At 44.8% G+C, this 18,134-nt stretch overlaps 4 protein-coding genes across 4 annotated transcripts; 3 read left to right on the forward strand and 1 right to left on the reverse strand.

The window, feature by feature from the left end:
• The first annotated feature begins 565 nt into the window (after window positions 1-565).
• On the forward strand, window positions 566-4,305 carry EAE97_000140 (uncharacterized protein). The gene is made up of 3 exons (XM_038870650.1): window positions 566-2,123; window positions 2,179-3,649; window positions 3,709-4,305. The coding sequence occupies exons 1-3, from the start codon at window positions 1,752-1,754 to the stop codon at window positions 3,750-3,752; spliced, it is 1,887 nt and encodes a 628-aa protein (XP_038738011.1). The 5' UTR covers window positions 566-1,751; the 3' UTR covers window positions 3,753-4,305.
• Window positions 4,306-5,873: 1,568 nt separating this feature from the next.
• Window positions 5,874-9,264, reverse strand: EAE97_000141 (uncharacterized protein; the record flags this gene model as incomplete). The annotated part of the gene is made up of 2 exons (XM_038870651.1): window positions 5,874-8,926; window positions 8,982-9,264. The coding sequence occupies 2 exons, from the start codon at window positions 9,262-9,264 to the stop codon at window positions 5,874-5,876; spliced, it is 3,336 nt and encodes a 1,111-aa protein (XP_038738012.1).
• A 2,262-nt stretch (window positions 9,265-11,526) lies between these two features.
• On the forward strand, window positions 11,527-12,788 carry EAE97_000142 (uncharacterized protein; the record flags this gene model as incomplete). Its single annotated transcript, XM_038870652.1, has 5 exons — window positions 11,527-11,617; window positions 11,672-11,826; window positions 11,886-12,025; window positions 12,087-12,149; window positions 12,200-12,788. The coding sequence occupies 5 exons, from the start codon at window positions 11,527-11,529 to the stop codon at window positions 12,786-12,788; spliced, it is 1,038 nt and encodes a 345-aa protein (XP_038738013.1).
• A 1,254-nt stretch (window positions 12,789-14,042) lies between these two features.
• Window positions 14,043-17,400, forward strand: EAE97_000143 (uncharacterized protein; the record flags this gene model as incomplete). Its single annotated transcript, XM_038870653.1, has 4 exons — window positions 14,043-14,273; window positions 14,332-15,080; window positions 15,139-16,108; window positions 16,162-17,400. 4 exons carry the CDS (start codon window positions 14,043-14,045, stop codon window positions 17,398-17,400), a joined length of 3,189 nt encoding a protein of 1,062 aa, XP_038738014.1.
• Between the last annotated feature and the right edge of the window lie 734 nt (window positions 17,401-18,134).

The raw sequence follows: 18,134 nt of genomic DNA on the forward strand, positions 1-18,134 counted from the left end.
TTCTCACCCATTCAGATTGCACTCGGGTCCTCGCCACGTGAAAGACTTTCATCAATAGAAACAATCATAGGCGATCTCAGAAGTTATTACGACCACAAAATTACTGGCTGGAACTTCAAATTATACGTACTCGGGTCCGAACCCGTGAATTCCGAGCCACGGCAAAGAGCCGACTCAAGTTTCGCTCATGATAATGTCTTGAATACATGTCCCGGCTTTCTTATATCGGATGAATAAGCCGAGAGATTAAATAAGCTTACTTCGTTGCCAAAGAACAAGATTTGCCGAGTCCATATGTTTTTTCACTATGTCTGTATTCCGTCGTTGCGAAAGCGAAAACAGTGGGATTTCTGTTTCTGTCTGGGAGACATAGGATTATGGCAGAGTAACCTTGATGAGCAATATTTGAGCTTCATCGTAATGTTACCGTACAGAGTATGGGAGTAGCCGGTTCATTCGGCATTGTAGTCGGTATCTTTTGGTAAGCATGGCATTTACGATTATCAGCGCAAGGTCCAAATCCTTCGTGACAAAGGGGCTTACCGTCATTGGTCTTACCATCTAGACACCTCACTCTCAGCGTTTCACTTCATGATAGGGCGTTGATTGAAAGACGTATTATTTCTAGATGTAGAACGTGCCTAAGGCACGGATCCAACTAAATTATCATTTTATGCAACGGCATGTTTCTTCAGCGGGGGGAACCTTATTAATATTCCCGCGCGTATGGGTGTGATGTAATCCCGCCTATTTTTTCAGGGTCTTGCAGATATGCAGCGGGCCCGAGTCCATATATGCGGTGTATCCTGTGGTTTTTCAGAACCTTGTAGACCCTGAGTTCTGCATGGTCTTGGGGAACCAGGCAACAACATGAGCATCTATAGCTTAAACATGAAGAAAGGCTCACGTGAGGCTGAGTGAGCCAAGAAGCTTGAGATCTTGGGACCAAACACTCGGATTCACTTCACAAGACTGCTTGCAGTTGCTGGGACAGTTTGCAATCACGGTACCTGGCTGTTTGCTCTGGCACTCCAAAATGATGAAGCGATCATGTATCAAAATGCTGTAGAACGGAAGCTTCACAGTCGCTGGTCTTTGCCCGGACCGGATTAAAGTTCGGGTGCTTATATGATGAGATCAAAGCCGTGATATCGCCTTGAGACATTCACCAGTATTGGCAGCCCTAGCTCTTCTATAGCTTATCTTCCTCTGCTCATCATGGTTCGAGGATACGAGCTAACGCGGGACTAGGCTCCCGCTGCACGTTGATTGCATGTAAGCAAGGTTACCACATGTCAACAACGTGAACTCGCCAGCAGTTTGGTTCCCAAAATATCGACATTGGTTGATCCTACCTCAGAAACGAGCTGAACAAAGCTTAACCTCGCTGTCTCTGCGCCGCACGCGATATTACGGCAAGCCAGGGTTCTTTCTTCAACACCCTCGACTTCATGGTATGGAACATGATTCGATGCGGGCTACGAAGTAAGACTATACGATAGTGACCATCATGGGTGATAGGAACGAGGGCGAAAATGGTCTGAAGTGGTCTAAGCATCGACTTGAACGTCTATATAAACAACACAAAGTCTCGACGTTAAGCTCAATCTCCATCCTCATCACCATCATCATCTTCTCCCTTCCTCAGCTTCATCTATTGCAGAAGAATCTCTTCCGACTGCCATCGTCACTTCACTTGAAGATCACATCCTTCTTTTCACTTTTGCATACCATCCTCCTTACTAGCAGATATGTTTAGCAAAGACTTCACAGCTGTCGGGCTGGCAGCTCTCTCTTTGGTCTCTCAATCCCAAGCAGGACCTACCTTGGGTACTTCTCATCTCAAAGCAAGAGCTCTCTTAGGTAACTCTTTTGGTGTTCCTGGACGCAATGCCACTTACGACTACGTTGTAGTTGGTGGTGGCAATGCTGGTCTAACTATCGCAATGAGATTGGCTGAAGCCGAGGCTGGCAGCGTTGCTGTCATCGAAGCCGGAACTTTTTATGAGATTAGCAATGGAAACATCTCTCAAGTTCCTGCCACTGATGGTGTATTCGCTGGAAAAGGTGCCACTGATTGGCAACCTCAGATCGATTGGGGTTATCAGACTACCGCACAATCTGTAAGTTCTAGGACTAATACTCAAACCAAAAACGACTTACTGACATTCTCAACAGGGAGCATTCAACACTTCTCTTCACTATGCTCGTGGTAAGACTTTGGGAGGTTGTTCCGCCAGAAACTTCATGGTCTATCAACGTGCAACTGTTGGATCAATGCAGAGGTGGGCCGACGAGGTTGGCGACGATTCCTATGAATGGGATAACTTTCTTCCTTTCTACCAGAAGTCTGTTAACTTCACTGCTCCCGACATGAGCCTTCGATCTACCAACTCCACTCCAGCGTTCGTTGCTGCTGATGCTGCAGTATTCCCAGCTACCGGTCCACTTTCAGTCACTTGGTCCCACTATGCCCAAGCTTTCGGAACCTGGGCCATCGAAGGTCTTGCTCAAATCGGAGTACCAGTTATACCTGGATTTTTGGGTGGAACATTGATTGGAGCTTCATACCCTACATTCACCATTGATGCTGAAAAGATGACACGTGATTCTTCCGAAACTTCTTTCCTCAGGGTCGGTATGAAATCACCTGACCTCAAGGTTTACACTTTGTCCATGGCAAAGAAGATCCTCTTCGACGAAAGCAAGAAAGCAACTGGTGTGCTTGTCGAGACTGGTGGCTACCCATTCACTCTGTCCGCCAACAAGGAGGTCATCTTGTCCGCTGGTGTTTTTGGATCTCCACAACTTCTTATGGCTTCCGGTGTTGGACCAGCTGAAGAATTGAGTGCCATCGGTATTGATGTCATTGCTGACCGTCCAGGTGTCGGAAAAGGAATGCAAGATCATCTGTTCACTGGTGTCGGATACCGTGTCAATGCTCCTACCATTTCAAGACTTGTGAACGATCCTGAGTATGCTGCCGAGCAACTCGAGATGTACGAGAGCACCCCAGCTGCCGGCATGTACACTAGCCCCGATACTGATGTTCTTGGATGGGAGAAGATTCCAGAGAAGTACAGAAGCAAATGGAGCAACGAGACTCAGAAAGCTTTGGCTGAATACCCTGCTGATTGGCCTGAGGTTGAGTACATTGCCATCTCTTCTTTCCTAGGCAACCAGGTCATCGAGGGAACCGACCCAAATGATGGTTTCAACTATGCCACATTAGCAATTGCTCTCGTCGCTCCCCGATCCCGCGGATCTCTTACCATCACCTCCGCCGACACCAATGTTGCTCCTTTGATTGACCCAGGTTTCTTGACCGAGCAATCTGACGTCGACATCATGGTTGCTTCAGTCAAACGTGTCCGTGAATTCTACGCCACCGATGCCCTTCAAAGCTTCGTCATTGGTGACGAGTACTTTCCCGGATCTAACATCTCGACCGACGCTCAAATCGAAGACTTTGTCCGAACTAGTTTCAACACTATTTGGCATGCAACATCGACCTGTGCCATGGGTCTTGTCAACAATACCAACACTGTTGTTGATACCCAAGCCAAGGTTCTTGGTGTCTCCGGCGTCCGTGTCGTTGACGCTGCCGCTTTCCCACATCTTCCTCCTGGACATCCTATGTCCACAGTTTGTAAGTCTTATCCTTCTTATAAAAGTTAGCAATTGAGCAGTAACTAACACGCCATTCAGATGCTTTCGCTGAAAAGATCGCTTGCGATATTATTGGTTGTTAAGCAGTTCGCCTCAAGGCGCCACCATCCAACATCATCTCTAACCATCACTCCTCACATTGATCCAACTTCTCTTTATCATTCTGTCGATAGATCCTTTTTAGAAGCATCATGGCTAAATCACTTATCTTTTCTTTTCTTTTGACCTCCCGCCAACTGCGGCAGAATATTTTGATGCACCACTTGAGTTCCAAGATATTCCGCACACCAAAGCATGCGGAGTACTCGAACACTATCGATCTTTGCGTGCAGACCTTGTTAGCTGGATGCCACTGTACAACAATTGCTCGCATCCTCATTCTGAGGGGTAGCTTGAGCATCGTTGGGTTCTTTCCTTTTTGATGTGATATTTGGGCGGCGGATTTCTTTCATATGTACCGTACAGAGGAACCAGATGTACTATACAGTCATAGATATATAGTGGTAACCATGTTTTCATATAGCAACTCACACACTTCCCATATGCTTTGCAGATCGTGACCGAGTTTCATCGATTATGGTGACACTGCAGAATTATTAACCAAGACAGACCAGGGGATTGACCTAACAGTATCGCGATAATCTACGGACTTAATACTGAGTAAACGCAGGTTTTGGTCATGACTTTGCTTTTTGATTTATTCCACGCCATGGCCACCAATCATCGGCCTTCGCATAAAAAAAATAACGGTTGGTGAGTATTTGCTAATCCTTGACAGATTTTTGAAATTTTGCAGCGTACAGAATCCAACCAACAGTATGTATCCATGCAGGCATCAAATTTTATTATTGCCAATCTTATTCTGTTAGTTAAAGTAGTGTTTAATGATATTACCATACATACCTACCATCAATCAACGTTCAAATTATCATGGACCTTCAAAATTTTCTACTTGCTTGACCAACTTCACATTAACTTCTAGTATCAACATCTAACTTCAAAATAATGAGCTTTGACTATCAAGATTTTGACTAACTTTTCGTGCGAATTTTCAAATCTCATTACTCGTGAAGTTTCGGTTCGGGTACGGGTTCTGTTCCGGTTCATGTCAAGGGTATCTCGGCTAAATAGAACATCCCATCGGATAACACAACTTCACCGAAAATATTCACTACCGAGCTCTACCGATTCTCTTTCCGTCCCCACTTCTTCAATTACCTGCAGATCTTCCACTCTACCCGCAGTTCCCATTCCTTCCCGCTCAGCCCCAGAGCGCATGCCCCGAGTTAGAACTAGGGGATGCAATACATTTACAACAATATTTGCTTCAAAAGTCGTAAACTATCCAACCATTTGTTGGTAAGGAGCGAAACGTCTCATGTACTGTCAGTCATATGCCACGCAGGTCCTCTCACGGCTACTTCAGAATTATGTGGTAGGCTGAGGGTAAGTCACGTGATGCAGTCTTAACCCCCAAATTCAAGCAATAAGGGATGTTGTTGCTACGGAAACTAAGATCGCCAAGCAAAGCTGTAAATGCTTTTAGTGCTAAGTGGAACAGATCATGTTTATATATAAATTCATGCAAAGGCTGTGTAACGGGACCCGAATAGATGAACCAACGGTGAAGTAAGTTGGACGGTTCAGCCGACACGGCATGTTTATTACATAACCAAGCCGATCATGTGCACGAGTTGTGGAGTTCATGATCAAGATTGATTTTCAAGGTCACATGTGTGTATGATTGCACAAGCCACTAAGCCGCATTGCTGAGCCACCCATCACAAGCCACCACAAAGCTGAAGGACACACCTGCATCTCGAAGGAGTGAAAAATGCTTGAGATTAGAAATGGATGAAGGAGATGGAGGATTTGGGAAGGACGAGAAGATTAGAATGATCGATTGAATTGATCTCTACACCTGAATATTTGAAGCAATGATCGTCAGGTAACTTGTAGTCAATCACTCTTGAATGAGGCAAATGATGTAATTGTGATGTTATTAAATTTGTTTGTGTTTTTATCGATGATTAAATATGAACAATAATCGTGATTCATGATTGAAATCCCAAACTCCTGATCCATCTATCCAATATCTTATCTATACCAATACCCAAGTCTATCATTCATAAATTAAAAGAGATGCATGAAAAGATACATGAAATGAAAAGTAACAAAGGAAATTCGTTAAATGACAGCCGTGTCTAATTCAAAGCCAAGAAAGAATTTTGAACTGCTCCAGGCTCTTTGATACCCCACTGAACCATCCAGTTCTCCAACCACACTCTGTTCAAAGGACCGAGATTCCTCAAAGTCTTACTGGCAGACTGAGACACGTTGGTAGGTAAGGTACGAGCACCCTTCTCAACGGCACCACCAGCTGCTGCCTTGGAGTAGAACTCAAGAAGGCGCATGGCGGGGTTGGCGTCAACATCGACTTTGCCAGTGCGCTCAGCTTCATCTACGGAAGCTTTGAGTGCGTCGACCCATTGCTCAAATTTGACTGGCTTGACCATGCCTTCAGGGTAAGCAGCGAGGAGGTTCTGTCCCAAATCCTCTTCCCAGGAGGAGAACTGTGGGTTGACGACGTGGAAAGTCTTGCTGTGTAGAGGAGCAGAAGAGATAGCGCCTGTAGTGGCATCAAGCTCTGGCTGAGATGCGGTCTCAAGGATTTCGCACAAGACCTTGGAGAGCTTGTCGACTGGGAGCCAATCGATGTGATCTCTGGATGGGAAGGTCTCTGGGACAACACCGAGATGGGCGGATGAAACAATGATAGATGGAATGTACTCGTGTTTGTTCCACATTCCCTTTTGCTGTTCTACTGGACCGGCTACGATACCAACACGGCATACAGCAGTGCGAACACCGGAGATTTGAGCAGCTTTCTCGAGGAGGGCCTCAGCGATAAGCTTGGATTGACCGTATCCCATAGGTGCTGCGGCAGTGAAGTCAAGGATTGGTGCCTCAGGAACACCGCCAACTCCCTTGTATCCACCAACGGCGGCAATGGATGAGATAAACATCACAAAAGCGTTGTTGGTAGAGCTGGAAGCCATTTGGGCGAGGTTGCGAACACCAGTGATGTATGGCTTGAATGAATTGAGAGTCCAGTTGAAGTTGACTGGCCATTGGCAGTGAAGGACGTGGGTAACATTCTCCAAAATCTTAGTGTAGTTCTCTTGCCCAACACCCAATTGAGAGTCGGAAAGATCTGCCTTGAGAAAAGTAACTCTCTTAGAATCAATAGGGCTCAATCCTCTTGCAGCGATGGCTTGTTGGTATTTCTCGGCACCACCAGCAGAACGATCAAGAGCGTAGATGTGCTTAACGTTGGAGTCATTGTTCATCTCATTGAGGAGGTATGAACCCAATGAACCGGTAGTACCAGTGAGGAGAACAGTTGTACCGGTGGTGACTGGTGTGACACGAGGCTTGGACTCGACTGGGAGAGTAGACACAAATTCTTGGAAGAGAGACTCCATGGCAGTCAATTTAGGATTCTTGACTTCCTTCTCGTTAGGATCGGCACTTTGGTAGGCACTATCAGGATCTTCAGGTGCCAAATCTGCTGTCTTGTAGAGGAACTCAGAAAGCTCAACCAAGGATGGATTGGAGTATACAGAAGCTGGTGAAATGGAGTCCGGAGTGAGGTTTTTGCCACCAGTGAGTTTGGCATGGATCTTGAGCTCACGAACAATCTTGATGACATGGAGAGAGTCCAAGCCAGATTCGAAGAATGCTGAATCAGGTCCAAGGTTTTGAATGCCGGCAGTCTCCTCGATGAGGTCTTTTAGCCATTTAGCAATGTTGGTGCGGTCGGCAAAGTCCACTCGCATGTCACCAACCTCACCTTCTTGGTCGTCGAGATTGTCAGCAGCAGTGTAGACATCCTCGATATCTTTCTCGTACAGTCTATATGTCTGATGTCTTTGGATCTTACCTTGACCAAGATAGTGCATTGGGCGGCTAGGATCAACAAACAAGATGTGGTATTGATCAAGCTGACCGTGAGCAGGAGCGTGAACATTAGCTTGGGCAATAGCTGGAAGCATCTCCTTGATGAGAGCGTGGCGATCAGCAGCGCTGGCTGGTGGAGCATCCTTGAGGTCGACAAGAGCAGCTGGCTGGAACTTGCCACGACCGACAACCATGGCACCTTTGACGAGCGGACTGCTGCAGAGAGAAGCCTCCATGAGAGCTGGGGCAAGTTTCTCTCCGTTGCTGAGGACGATGACATCGTCGGCACGACCTCTCCATTTGTACAGGAAAGGCTTGGCTGGATCAGGGTGGCGAGAGTAGAGATCGTTCATGGAGTACTCCTCAAGTTGAGGGAAGGTACTGAAGATACCCTGGTAGTAAAGATCTAATTCAGGCTTTCGCTCAATGTAGAGTTCGTGAAGACCGTCCATGTACTCTCTGAAGACAATACCAGAGTGAGTTGGATGCCAGTAGAAGTAAGCCCAATCCTCGACAGCAGGAGCCAATCGTGGAAGACAAGCAGTCTCAGTAGCTCCAAAGTTGGAAACGACCCTGCAATGCTTGGAGATGATATCACCAGCAGTCTGAGAGATGGCGGCACCACAGACTAGAATGTAGTTGAAGTTGTGGATACGCTCAAGAGATTTGGGATCGTGGCTCAGTTCCTCGTAGATGGATGGGGGGCCAATTGAAGCATCGACACCACCATACTTGTGGATCTCATCGGCATATGCAGCGTGAGGTACGACATTGGCAGAACCATAAACAGTGGTGACACCGAGAAGGAGAGACATGGTGATACCGATATTCAAACCACTAGTGTGGAACAAAGGCATGAGATTGTAAGCCCTGCGAGATTGTTGGTAGACTTCAGTTGTTGGGACATATCCGTCGACTGCTGGGATAGTTCTCCAAGCCTCATATGTGCTGAGAATCTCGTTCTTCCAGGTAATAGGCTTTGGAAGACCGGTGGAGCCGGTAGTGTGGAGGACGAGGCATGGGTCGGTTCGTGCCTCAGCAAAAGACTTGCTGTAGGGATAGGCGCGGACCTCTTCATCTTCAAGCAACTCTTCAAGCTCTGGCACTGTTGCAGTGCGCATGTTGCGTTGGCTCAAGATGTTCTCAACATGAGTGTTGCGAGCTGTCAAGAAGATGTGGCAGTCGGACTTCTCGAGAACGTTTAGAGACCCGGCGACACTGTTACGAGGAGAAAGATACAGCATCTTGTATCCGGCTTTGATAGCGCCGAACATGAAAAAGAAGTAACGAATGTCACCTAGTGGCCATGTTAGTATGGCAAGCTCATCGTGGAATAGAAGGAATATACTCACTGTGGCCCTGGTAGGCGACAGCTGGGAATTCACCAGCGGGGGCTTTCCCGAGGATTGACTCCAAGTACCAAGCGGTACGGTTGATCGCATTGGCGAAGGACCTGGCAGATACTTCCACGAAGCCATCTTGTGGCATATCAGTCTTTGGGTAAGCAAAGATTGAATGATTAGGAACTGATCTGGCAAGCTCATCTGGGATGAGGTGAACCAAACGGGCGGGGTTAGAGTTGGCTGCGGCGAAGGCGGCTGGGACATCAGATCGGAGAGTTCCTTGTTGAGACATTTTAAAGATGGTTTGAGTGATTGAAAAAGTTGAAGAAGTTGATATTATTAGTATGAAGTATTATTGGATGTAAAGATGGTTGATTGACTCAAAAAAGCTTTAGTGAAGGTGTTGGATGTAGATGGTTAGATGTCTAAGACTCAAGTATTGGAAAACTGGGAAGTGATGTTCTAGCGATGCCTTGATAGAATGTTGAAGATGTTGTTGATGATGATAAAAAAGTATTTACCTCGACAACATCGACAACTTATATATCAGAATCTCGTTGACTATCGACATAGTGTATAGTGTATACACTTCCCAAAAGAGTGTTTCCATACCGCGCAACAGGAACATTCCATTGAGCAGTGATAGTATTGCGGGGAGCGGACAGCCGGAGCAGAGCTAACGGGCTACTTTCGGCCTACTCTATCTTCAATGAGATTCAAGATTCCTATACCAAAGGTGTATGAACATTTCCTGCGCGAGATCTAAGATTGCTGTTGGATCTGGAGATGAGATTGGCGCGATTGGGAATTCGGGAGCTTGCAAAAATCTCCTAATGACAACATACCAATGGCTACTCCAGGAGTGGTGTTGCCCTATCTTAGTTTGTTACCTTCTACATGGTAGTAACGCTAGTACCATCGCGCCACGGTACCAATCGTACATCCTGGATCTTGCAGGAGTTTCATGATCCATTGCAACAGACGTTGATGGAGCTTCTAAATCGGGACTGCCAGACACGTTCTGGTCACTAACACTCCGCCATAGCTCCCGGAGCTTGGGCCATACAAGCAATTGAGGGGCTCTCCCATGTTTTAATAATGTTCGTGGAGCAAGCATTCTGATAGAAAGTGTAATCTGATAAGGAGTTCAATGATACTTTGCTTTATTGAGTTAGTCTTCAGACTTAAGTCGGTTTGTACGAATTAGGATGCTTTACCGAAGCGTAAGGGAAAGACTGTTGTAAGTCTTGCGTGAGAATTTCCGGAATTTGCACTCAAAATGCAACTGCTGTGTGAAGAAAAATATTACGTACCGGTCTGGGATTGCGTACCAAGCTTTACTACTACTCAAATATAATCGAAACAAATTCATTCCGGCTCTCCTACTGAATCTCAAGATTTACTTTGTGGAAATATTCCGATCTTTGTCATTATCTTATATTGTTGAAGGGAAGTCTATCTGGGAGATACTAGCAGTAATCTTTGGTTTGAGACCCTGTTACACAGAAAATCTTCTAAGCACTCTCTATTGCTTCGAAAGGAATACTCTTTCGGAATACTGGACAAACAAGGAATGTAGAAAAGGTATGGTAGTTGACAAGATGACCTAAAGGCACCTTGAGGGTGGATGTAGAAATATTTATCACACACCTATACATGAATTCTAGACCTTCCAAATATTAAATACTAAACAATTTGTTTTGTAATATGTTCACAAATATAACAAATAATAAACGGTTAAATGGAAGAAAAAAAACGTATTTCTCCCGGTGTCATTGGCTAATGGGTTCTAAATCCGGGATTGTGATAGTGGCAAGGATGAGTGTATGTAATTATGGAAATATTCATAGTAGTATTTCGGAATGCAGGTAATAGATGTTTCCTTAAGTAGACTAGACAGATATAAGAAAAATAATAATACGCTGTTTTGTACCATAAATCTAATGTCACTGGCAGAGCATAAAGTTTCGGAAAAAGTCGTCACAACATGCTTACATAATACCTTGGGAGAAGACCTGATAGCTTGTGACTTTCCAAGCATCAATAACGTTGTGTAAGGTTATACCACAAATATTCTCCGGTTGAAGATTCGATTTTCTTTAACGAAAGATGAAATGCATCAAATATCAAGCCCGGCTCCCTGTCTCCGATCATGAACAATCAGGAGCAACCGAACGGGACAAATGCAATGAAATAGATGAAGGTTTGGCAGTTTCACGGGCCGAGCCTTACAACAATCCAGCTTGAAGAATATCAATATCGACCCCACATTCTTTAGCGACATCTCACAACATTCTTCCTATTCCCCCTTTTGGTAGTGGAGTCACGGACTCTCATCCAAGTCCTATATCGGTGGCCGCGAGTATAGATATCATCATTACCCCGACTATTTGAAATGAAGTGGACACCTCTTTTTACTTTTTATTATCCCAAGATATAGCCGCGCCTAATTTAAAATCAGTTCACTCTACTATTGAAAAAGTTAAATACAAGAATCAATATCTCGATAACATAATTAATCAAACAACTTTTGAAATCAATCGAAAGATCAAATATGCCTTCTTCTACAAAACTTCCAACCCGTGCTTTGGGACGCAATGGTCCTCAAATTCCTGCCCTTGGCCTCGGACTCATGGGTTTAAGTAGTAGGTCCTTCAGAATTCATCAATGAACGAGAACTACACTGACAATCGTTATAGCTTTCTATGGAAAACCGGGCTCGGATGAGGAACGCTTTGAGTTCCTTGATCGTGCTTATGAGCTAGGCTGCACTCATTGGGATTCAGCTCAAATGTATGGCGACAATGAAGTACTTTTGGGTAAATGGTTCACGAGAACTGGAAAACGCAGTGAGGTAAGACCGCATCAGCTTCCGAACACAAAGCTGAAAGATGGGTGCTTATTTTTATCTAGATCTTTTTGACTACCAAATTCGGTAACCATGTCACCCCAGAAGGTGGTCGTGAAATCCGAAACGATGCAGAGTACATCCGTCAATCTGTAGCGGAGAGCTTTGAAAAACTTCAAACAGATTACATAGATTTACTCTACTGGTAGGTGCTCCCAAAATAATTTCAAGAAAAATGTAATCAATTCTCATACGCGTCCGAATAGTCATAGATTCACTGGAACAATTCCAGTCGAGACAATTGTTACCGTTATGAAAGAATTTGTCGAGTAAGTCCTCAGTCCCGTCATTATTATTTTTCAGATACTGACTTCAGAAGTGCTGGCAAAGTCAAATATCTAGGTCTCAGCGAGTGTGGTGTTGATACCCTCGAACGTGCTGTTAAGATCCACCCAATTCACGCGTACCAAATTGAGTACAGTCCATTCTCTATGGATGTTGAGAAGCCAGAAGTTGGACTTCTTGACTGTTGCAAAAGACTCGGCATAGCGCTTGTTGCCTATTCACCATTGGGCCGTGGTATTCTCACTGGTCAATACAGATCGGTCGACGATTTCGATAAGGATGATTTCAGACGAACAATCCCACGCTTTGCCACCCAGGAGAACTTTGATAAGAATCTGAAACTCGTCGATACCATTACTGCAATCGGAAAAACCAAGAATGCTTCCCCGGGGCAGGTAACACTTGCCTGGATGATCAAGCAAGACCCCCTCATTTTCCCAATTCCAGGTACCAAAAAAATCAAGTATTTGGAAGAGAATATTGGAGCTCTGTATGTGGATTTGTCAGATGAAGAGGATAAAGCAATTAGACATGCAATTGAGAGTGCCGAAGTTGTTGGAACTAGAGTTGCTGAGCATCTTATGGGTGTTCTTGTGGTTGATACTCCTCCTCTTACCAATTAATTGGTTCAAGAGGTTAATGTTGGATATAGAATATGAGCTGGTGAGATTAGTTTTATATATAAGACACCTTACATGGTGCAACCACAGAATTTGACCACGGTTTTTTACATACTGCTTGGATATGCTTGCCCTGTTTGTGAGTAATGCAATTTGTAATGACTTTAGCTCCGGATTCTCATGAATAATAAAAGATATATGATGAATCTTAGCGTTACTTAGATACTAGAGTTGTGAGATCTGTTTTATTCTCTGTGTACTTACCGTTGAACTCAGGTAACGATCACCACCTCGACTTATAGGTGTCTGATACATTGATGAAGGGCTATTCTCAATTTCAATGTGCAGCTACCTTCGTGAATCAAATGATGGCTTTCTCGAAATTACATCAAAGACTGACCATCTATCACTCGCATATCAATTCTCACATTCAGATTGTATAATTAGAAGGGCAATTTCTGTCGTAAATACGAGACATAATCTTTCAACGTTTCCGTTAGCTTGTGCGTCTCATGTGGCTGGTGAAATGATGACATAAGGTTAATCATTGTTGTGGTCCAGAACCTTAACCCAACCATCACAATCTAAGTTCTACCCCGAGTGAAGAAGCACACGACTTCTTCATCTCGGGTGAAATCTTCAACAATACGATAGCCACGTAATATCGTGCTGCAGTAAATATTGGCTAAATGCACCCATTGGTATTCTCTCCCGTCAGAAGTTCTGATGAGGTCTGAATTTGAGCTCCGAGGTGTGTACACAGTGCAGGTAATCATTTAGCGTGAACTTGCGACACCACAACTAGGCTACGTGAAGAACTCCGGTGTTATATCAATTGGCTTCCATCCATCTGTAAACAATCAAAGCGGAAATTTGCCGAGATGGAGTTATTGTGCTGCCAGAGCTAGCAGACAACGCGAGTGTTTGGAAGAATGAGGGATGTGTATGGAGCATAGAGTGTGGAGAAAACAATCACCTTAGCAATTCCGGAGTTGTATAAACTCTGATGAGTGTAAGAATGGGTGAATTGACGAGGATTGCTTTACCGGACTCACGTTTTCGGTATACAGTCACAAAGCCATGGCTGACCGATACATCCGAATTCTCAACCCGAAAGGTGTTTATCAAGTCGGATCCCCAGCCCAGATTTCATTCATTCTTCAGTCCTCTCTCATCAACATTCCTACTATCTCTCCAGTCTTACTCAATATCTCTTTCGCCCTATTTATAGCCTCCTTAGTTGTCGTTTAGATCATAATGGCCCATCTCACCCCAGAGCATATCTTGCACCTTTACGATACCTTCGGAGAGCTCAGGGTGCTCGACGATATTATCCGCCATCGTTCCAGAGACAATCCTCCTGCTCCTATCTTGGGATATCCAAGGGTTGAGGATAATCCAAGCGATTATGAGACTTTCACTGGTCAACAGCTTGACTCATTCGTCGATGCTGCATGCAAATACTTCATCAAGAATGGATTGAAGCCTGTAAGTCAACAGAATATGCACCTAATACTCACTGCAACCAGTCTGACTCTCAATTTAGGGCGGGAAAAAAGTCATTGGTCTATACTCTCCATCTAATGTAGACTTTGCGGTCACCTTCTTCGCTCTCAGCCGTTTGGGCTATACTGTGCTCTGCCTCTCGCTTCGTATAGCACCCATAGCTATCATCAACCTGCTTAAGCAAACAGATTGCGAGGTCATAATCCGTGGTGATACCCCACAAATCGCTGCTACTTGTGATGCCGTTGCACAAGAGGCCACTTTAAGATCTATCGTCATTGCTCAGCGCGCTCAATATGGAGTACAACGTCCAGCGAGTGAGAAGCCTTTCATAAGAGAATTCGATCGCGAGGTTGAGACCAATGAGGTCGCCATTGTCATGCACAGTTCTGGATCCACTGGACTACCTAAACCAGTATTCCTTACCCACAAGAATGTGTTGACCCATCCAGTACAAGGTGCTGGAATGCATAACTTCGGTGCACTTCCATTATACCACATGTATGGTCTCTCCACTACACTCCAAGCTATGTATATGGCAAAGAAGGCAAACTTGCCTAGTGCTACTCTGCCAATGACCGCAGACAACCTTATGCTCGCAATTGAAGCAACTCAACCTGAGGTCTTTCATGCTGTACCGTATGCTTTGGGACTCTTAACTGAGCATCCAAGAGGTATGGCATATTTGAAACAGGCTAAGATTGTCACTGCAGCCGGTGCTCGTACACCTGACGAGCTCGGTAATCTCTTGGCCTCTGAGAAGGTCAATATTGGTGTCGTATTCGGAACGTAAGTATCCCATTCTACTAGTTTACTTTTTTGTCTTATGTCTACTAACTTCAATTAGTACTGAAGCAGGTCTTCTTGGTGATACTATGCGCCGTGCCGACGGCGACGACTCATGGAATTACGTTCGAATCTACCAAAACATCAGAAGTTCTATCTACATGGACCCCCTCGGTGACAATCAATTCGAGTGTGTCTACCTTAAGAGCCATCCAGGATTGTCCGTCTCAAACTCGGATGACCCCGCGCCTGGTTCATGGCGTTCGAAGGACGTTTTCGAGCCGCATCCAACCATTCCTGATACTTGGAAATATGTGACTCGTCTTGATGATCGTGTTACCTTGAGCAATGGAGAGAAAGTTCTACCACTCCCAATAGAAGGTCGTCTCCGCCAAGAAGAGATCATTCGTGAAGCTGCCGTTTTTGGTGTGGATAGAGCTATTCCAGGTGTCTTGATCTTCAGAGCTTCTGATGTGCTCCCAGACGAAGAATATCTTGAGGCTATCTGGCCAGCTATCGTTGACGCCAACTCTCGTGCTGAAGGCTTCTCTCAAATTACCAAGGAAATGGTCGGTCTGGTAGCTTCAGATATTGAATACCCCAGAACAGACAAGGGAAGCATCATCCGCGCACAGATTTACAAGAAGTTTGCGGATAAAATTGATGAATTATACGATAGTCTCGATGGAGATGCAGAAGGAACTTTGCAACTCGATCTCGCCAGTACTGAAGTTTTCTTAACCGAGACATACGAGGATATTACAGGTCATCCTCTGGAATCCATCGATACCGATTTCTTTAATGCCGATATTGACAGTTTGAGGGCCATTCAAATGAGACGTATAATCCAGAAGACTCTCGATCTCAAGGGCCAGCAACTTAGCAGTAACGTTGTTTACGAACATGGAACTGTCAGAGCCTTAGCACAATACTTGTTTTCTCTTAGCTCTGGTGGAGGTGAGCAAAACAAAGATAACGTTCCACTGATGGAATCATTGATTCAAAAATACTCCACTTTTGGGGAAGTTGTGGTATGTCTAGTTTCCACTACCCTCGTGATGCCATTATACTTACATGAAAATAGATCTTAACTGGTGCTACTGGCTCTTTGGGTGCTCATGCCTTATACCAGATGGTGAACAGCCCCAAGTTCAGAAAGGTATACTGTCTTGTTAGAGGAGAGAATCCAATGGACAGAGTCTTAAAATCTATCAAAGACCGTGGATTATCTCTCACTCCTGCCGCAAGATCTAAGGTTGTCGCCTTTACGGCTGATCTTGCTCTCAGTGATCTTGGTCTTGGGAAATCCATGATTGAGCAATTTAAGACTGAGGTCTCGCTCATCATTCACTTAGCATGGTCTGTCAATTTCATCATTGGCTTACAGAGTTTCGAGCCCCATCTTGCTGGATTAAAGAACCTTTTGGACCTCTCGCTCGCTGTCTACCGTTCAGAGCCAGCTCGTCTTTTCTACGCTTCCTCTATCTCCACGGCTGAGAACACGCCTGCACCAGCTCTTATTCCAGATGCTCCAATTGAAGACTTCAATAACGCTTTGAATATGGGCTATGCCCAATCCAAACTTGTCGGCGAATACATGGTTCTTAATGCTGCTCGTGGTGGAGCCCGAGCCTATGCTCTTCGTATTGGACAGATTGTAGGAGACAGGGATAACGGTTTCTGGAACGAAGCTGAATTCGTGCCCTCCATGATCAGATCCGCACTTTCAATGAAAGCTCTCCCAATTTTTCACGAGAACTGCTCTTGGATCCCGGTTGATACTCTTGCCACTGCCATCTTAGAAATTGATGAGAAGCTCAAGTCTCTTCCTCGACCATGTGCCATTGACAGCACCAACCCTCCTATTGTCTACAACATGGTCAACCCTGCCACATTTACTTGGGAGTCTCTTCTTGGCGAACTTTCTACAGCCGGTCTTGACTTCAAGGCTATTCCTTTTGGAGATTGGTTACAAAAGCTCAGAGAGTCAGCTGCTAACGGCCAGGAAGAACAAAACCCAGCCGTCAAGCTTTTGGATCATTTCGAACAGCGATACCTTCAAAGTAACAATGGCCATGGATACAGTGGCGCAGAGGCTACTGCAAGTTCAAGTGGTGCTAGCAGTCCTCGGAGCAGTATCTCTGGTGCTACACCACCAAGCAGCAAGGGAACTAGTATTAGCGACTATGACATTGTCGGTGTCACATTCGACACCAAGGCTATCTTGAGAGATAGTAAAGTCCTGCAAAGCCCACCTGATATTATCCAGGATGGATATGTGAAGCAATTTTTGAGTCAATGGTTGAAAAAGTGGGTTAAGTGATTGGGAACTTATGGTTTAGGGAGTATGATTTGATGAGATCATGGTATAGAATATATGCGATTACGGCTTTTTTTTAGATATGTATGCGGGGCGCAAAATTGTTGCAGATGACGAATGTTCTCTTTCATCTTGTTTTCACATGGGGTCTGGCGTAATTGACATCATTCTTGTAATTAAACATTTCTAGCTTATTTATTTACATATGAATTGGAAAAAATACTTGAACTTTGGAAAGCCTATGTGAAGAATATATGTCTGTAGTTGAGCTGGAGGATGCTATTATCTATAGACAGTATGCTAAGGCCTCACTGAGTTTGCTTTAAGTCCCTTCAATCTAGTCTCGTGCCGTTGATTCCATTAAACCTACAGTTGCCGCCTTGTCGCAGAGAGTCCAAGCAAACTTGAGAGAAATTTTCATCACGATCACGGTAATGCAACTTAAATCACAACAAGCAGTCTCAGCCATTGAATTATGCTGACCTTGAAGGCTAATCTCTGAAGTTCGTTTGACACCTGAATCTATCACAGCCTACAATTATGGAGCATATAGCTGGACGCTTGACATATGCCTTTAGTGCCCAAGTTCGAGATGGACGTGAACGCGGAATTATTTCAGTCCCATCTCCATGACAACCCTCCAAATTCGCAATGGGTGTATCTATCGTTACTAAAACTTCTCTCCCAATTGATAAATTACATATCCTTCAATCTTCAATACAACCTCCTGGCTTTCC

The sequence above is a fragment of the Botrytis byssoidea genome (genome assembly GCF_014898295.1).
Source record: "Botrytis byssoidea strain MUCL 94 chromosome Unknown BBYS_001, whole genome shotgun sequence".
NCBI lineage: Eukaryota > Fungi > Ascomycota > Leotiomycetes > Helotiales > Sclerotiniaceae > Botrytis > Botrytis byssoidea.

Bases quoted from the DNA above. Each gene is read 5' to 3' on its own strand.
- EAE97_000140 (XM_038870650.1), top strand. From the start codon at position 1,752: ATGTTTAGCAAAGACTTCACAGCTGTCGGGCTGGCAGCTCTCTCTTTG. The intron at 2,124-2,178 runs GTAAGTTCTAGG...CATTCTCAACAG, and splicing joins ATCAGACTACCGCACAATCT to GGAGCATTCAACACTTCTCT. The intron at 3,650-3,708 runs GTAAGTCTTATC...CACGCCATTCAG, and splicing joins ACATCCTATGTCCACAGTTT to ATGCTTTCGCTGAAAAGATC.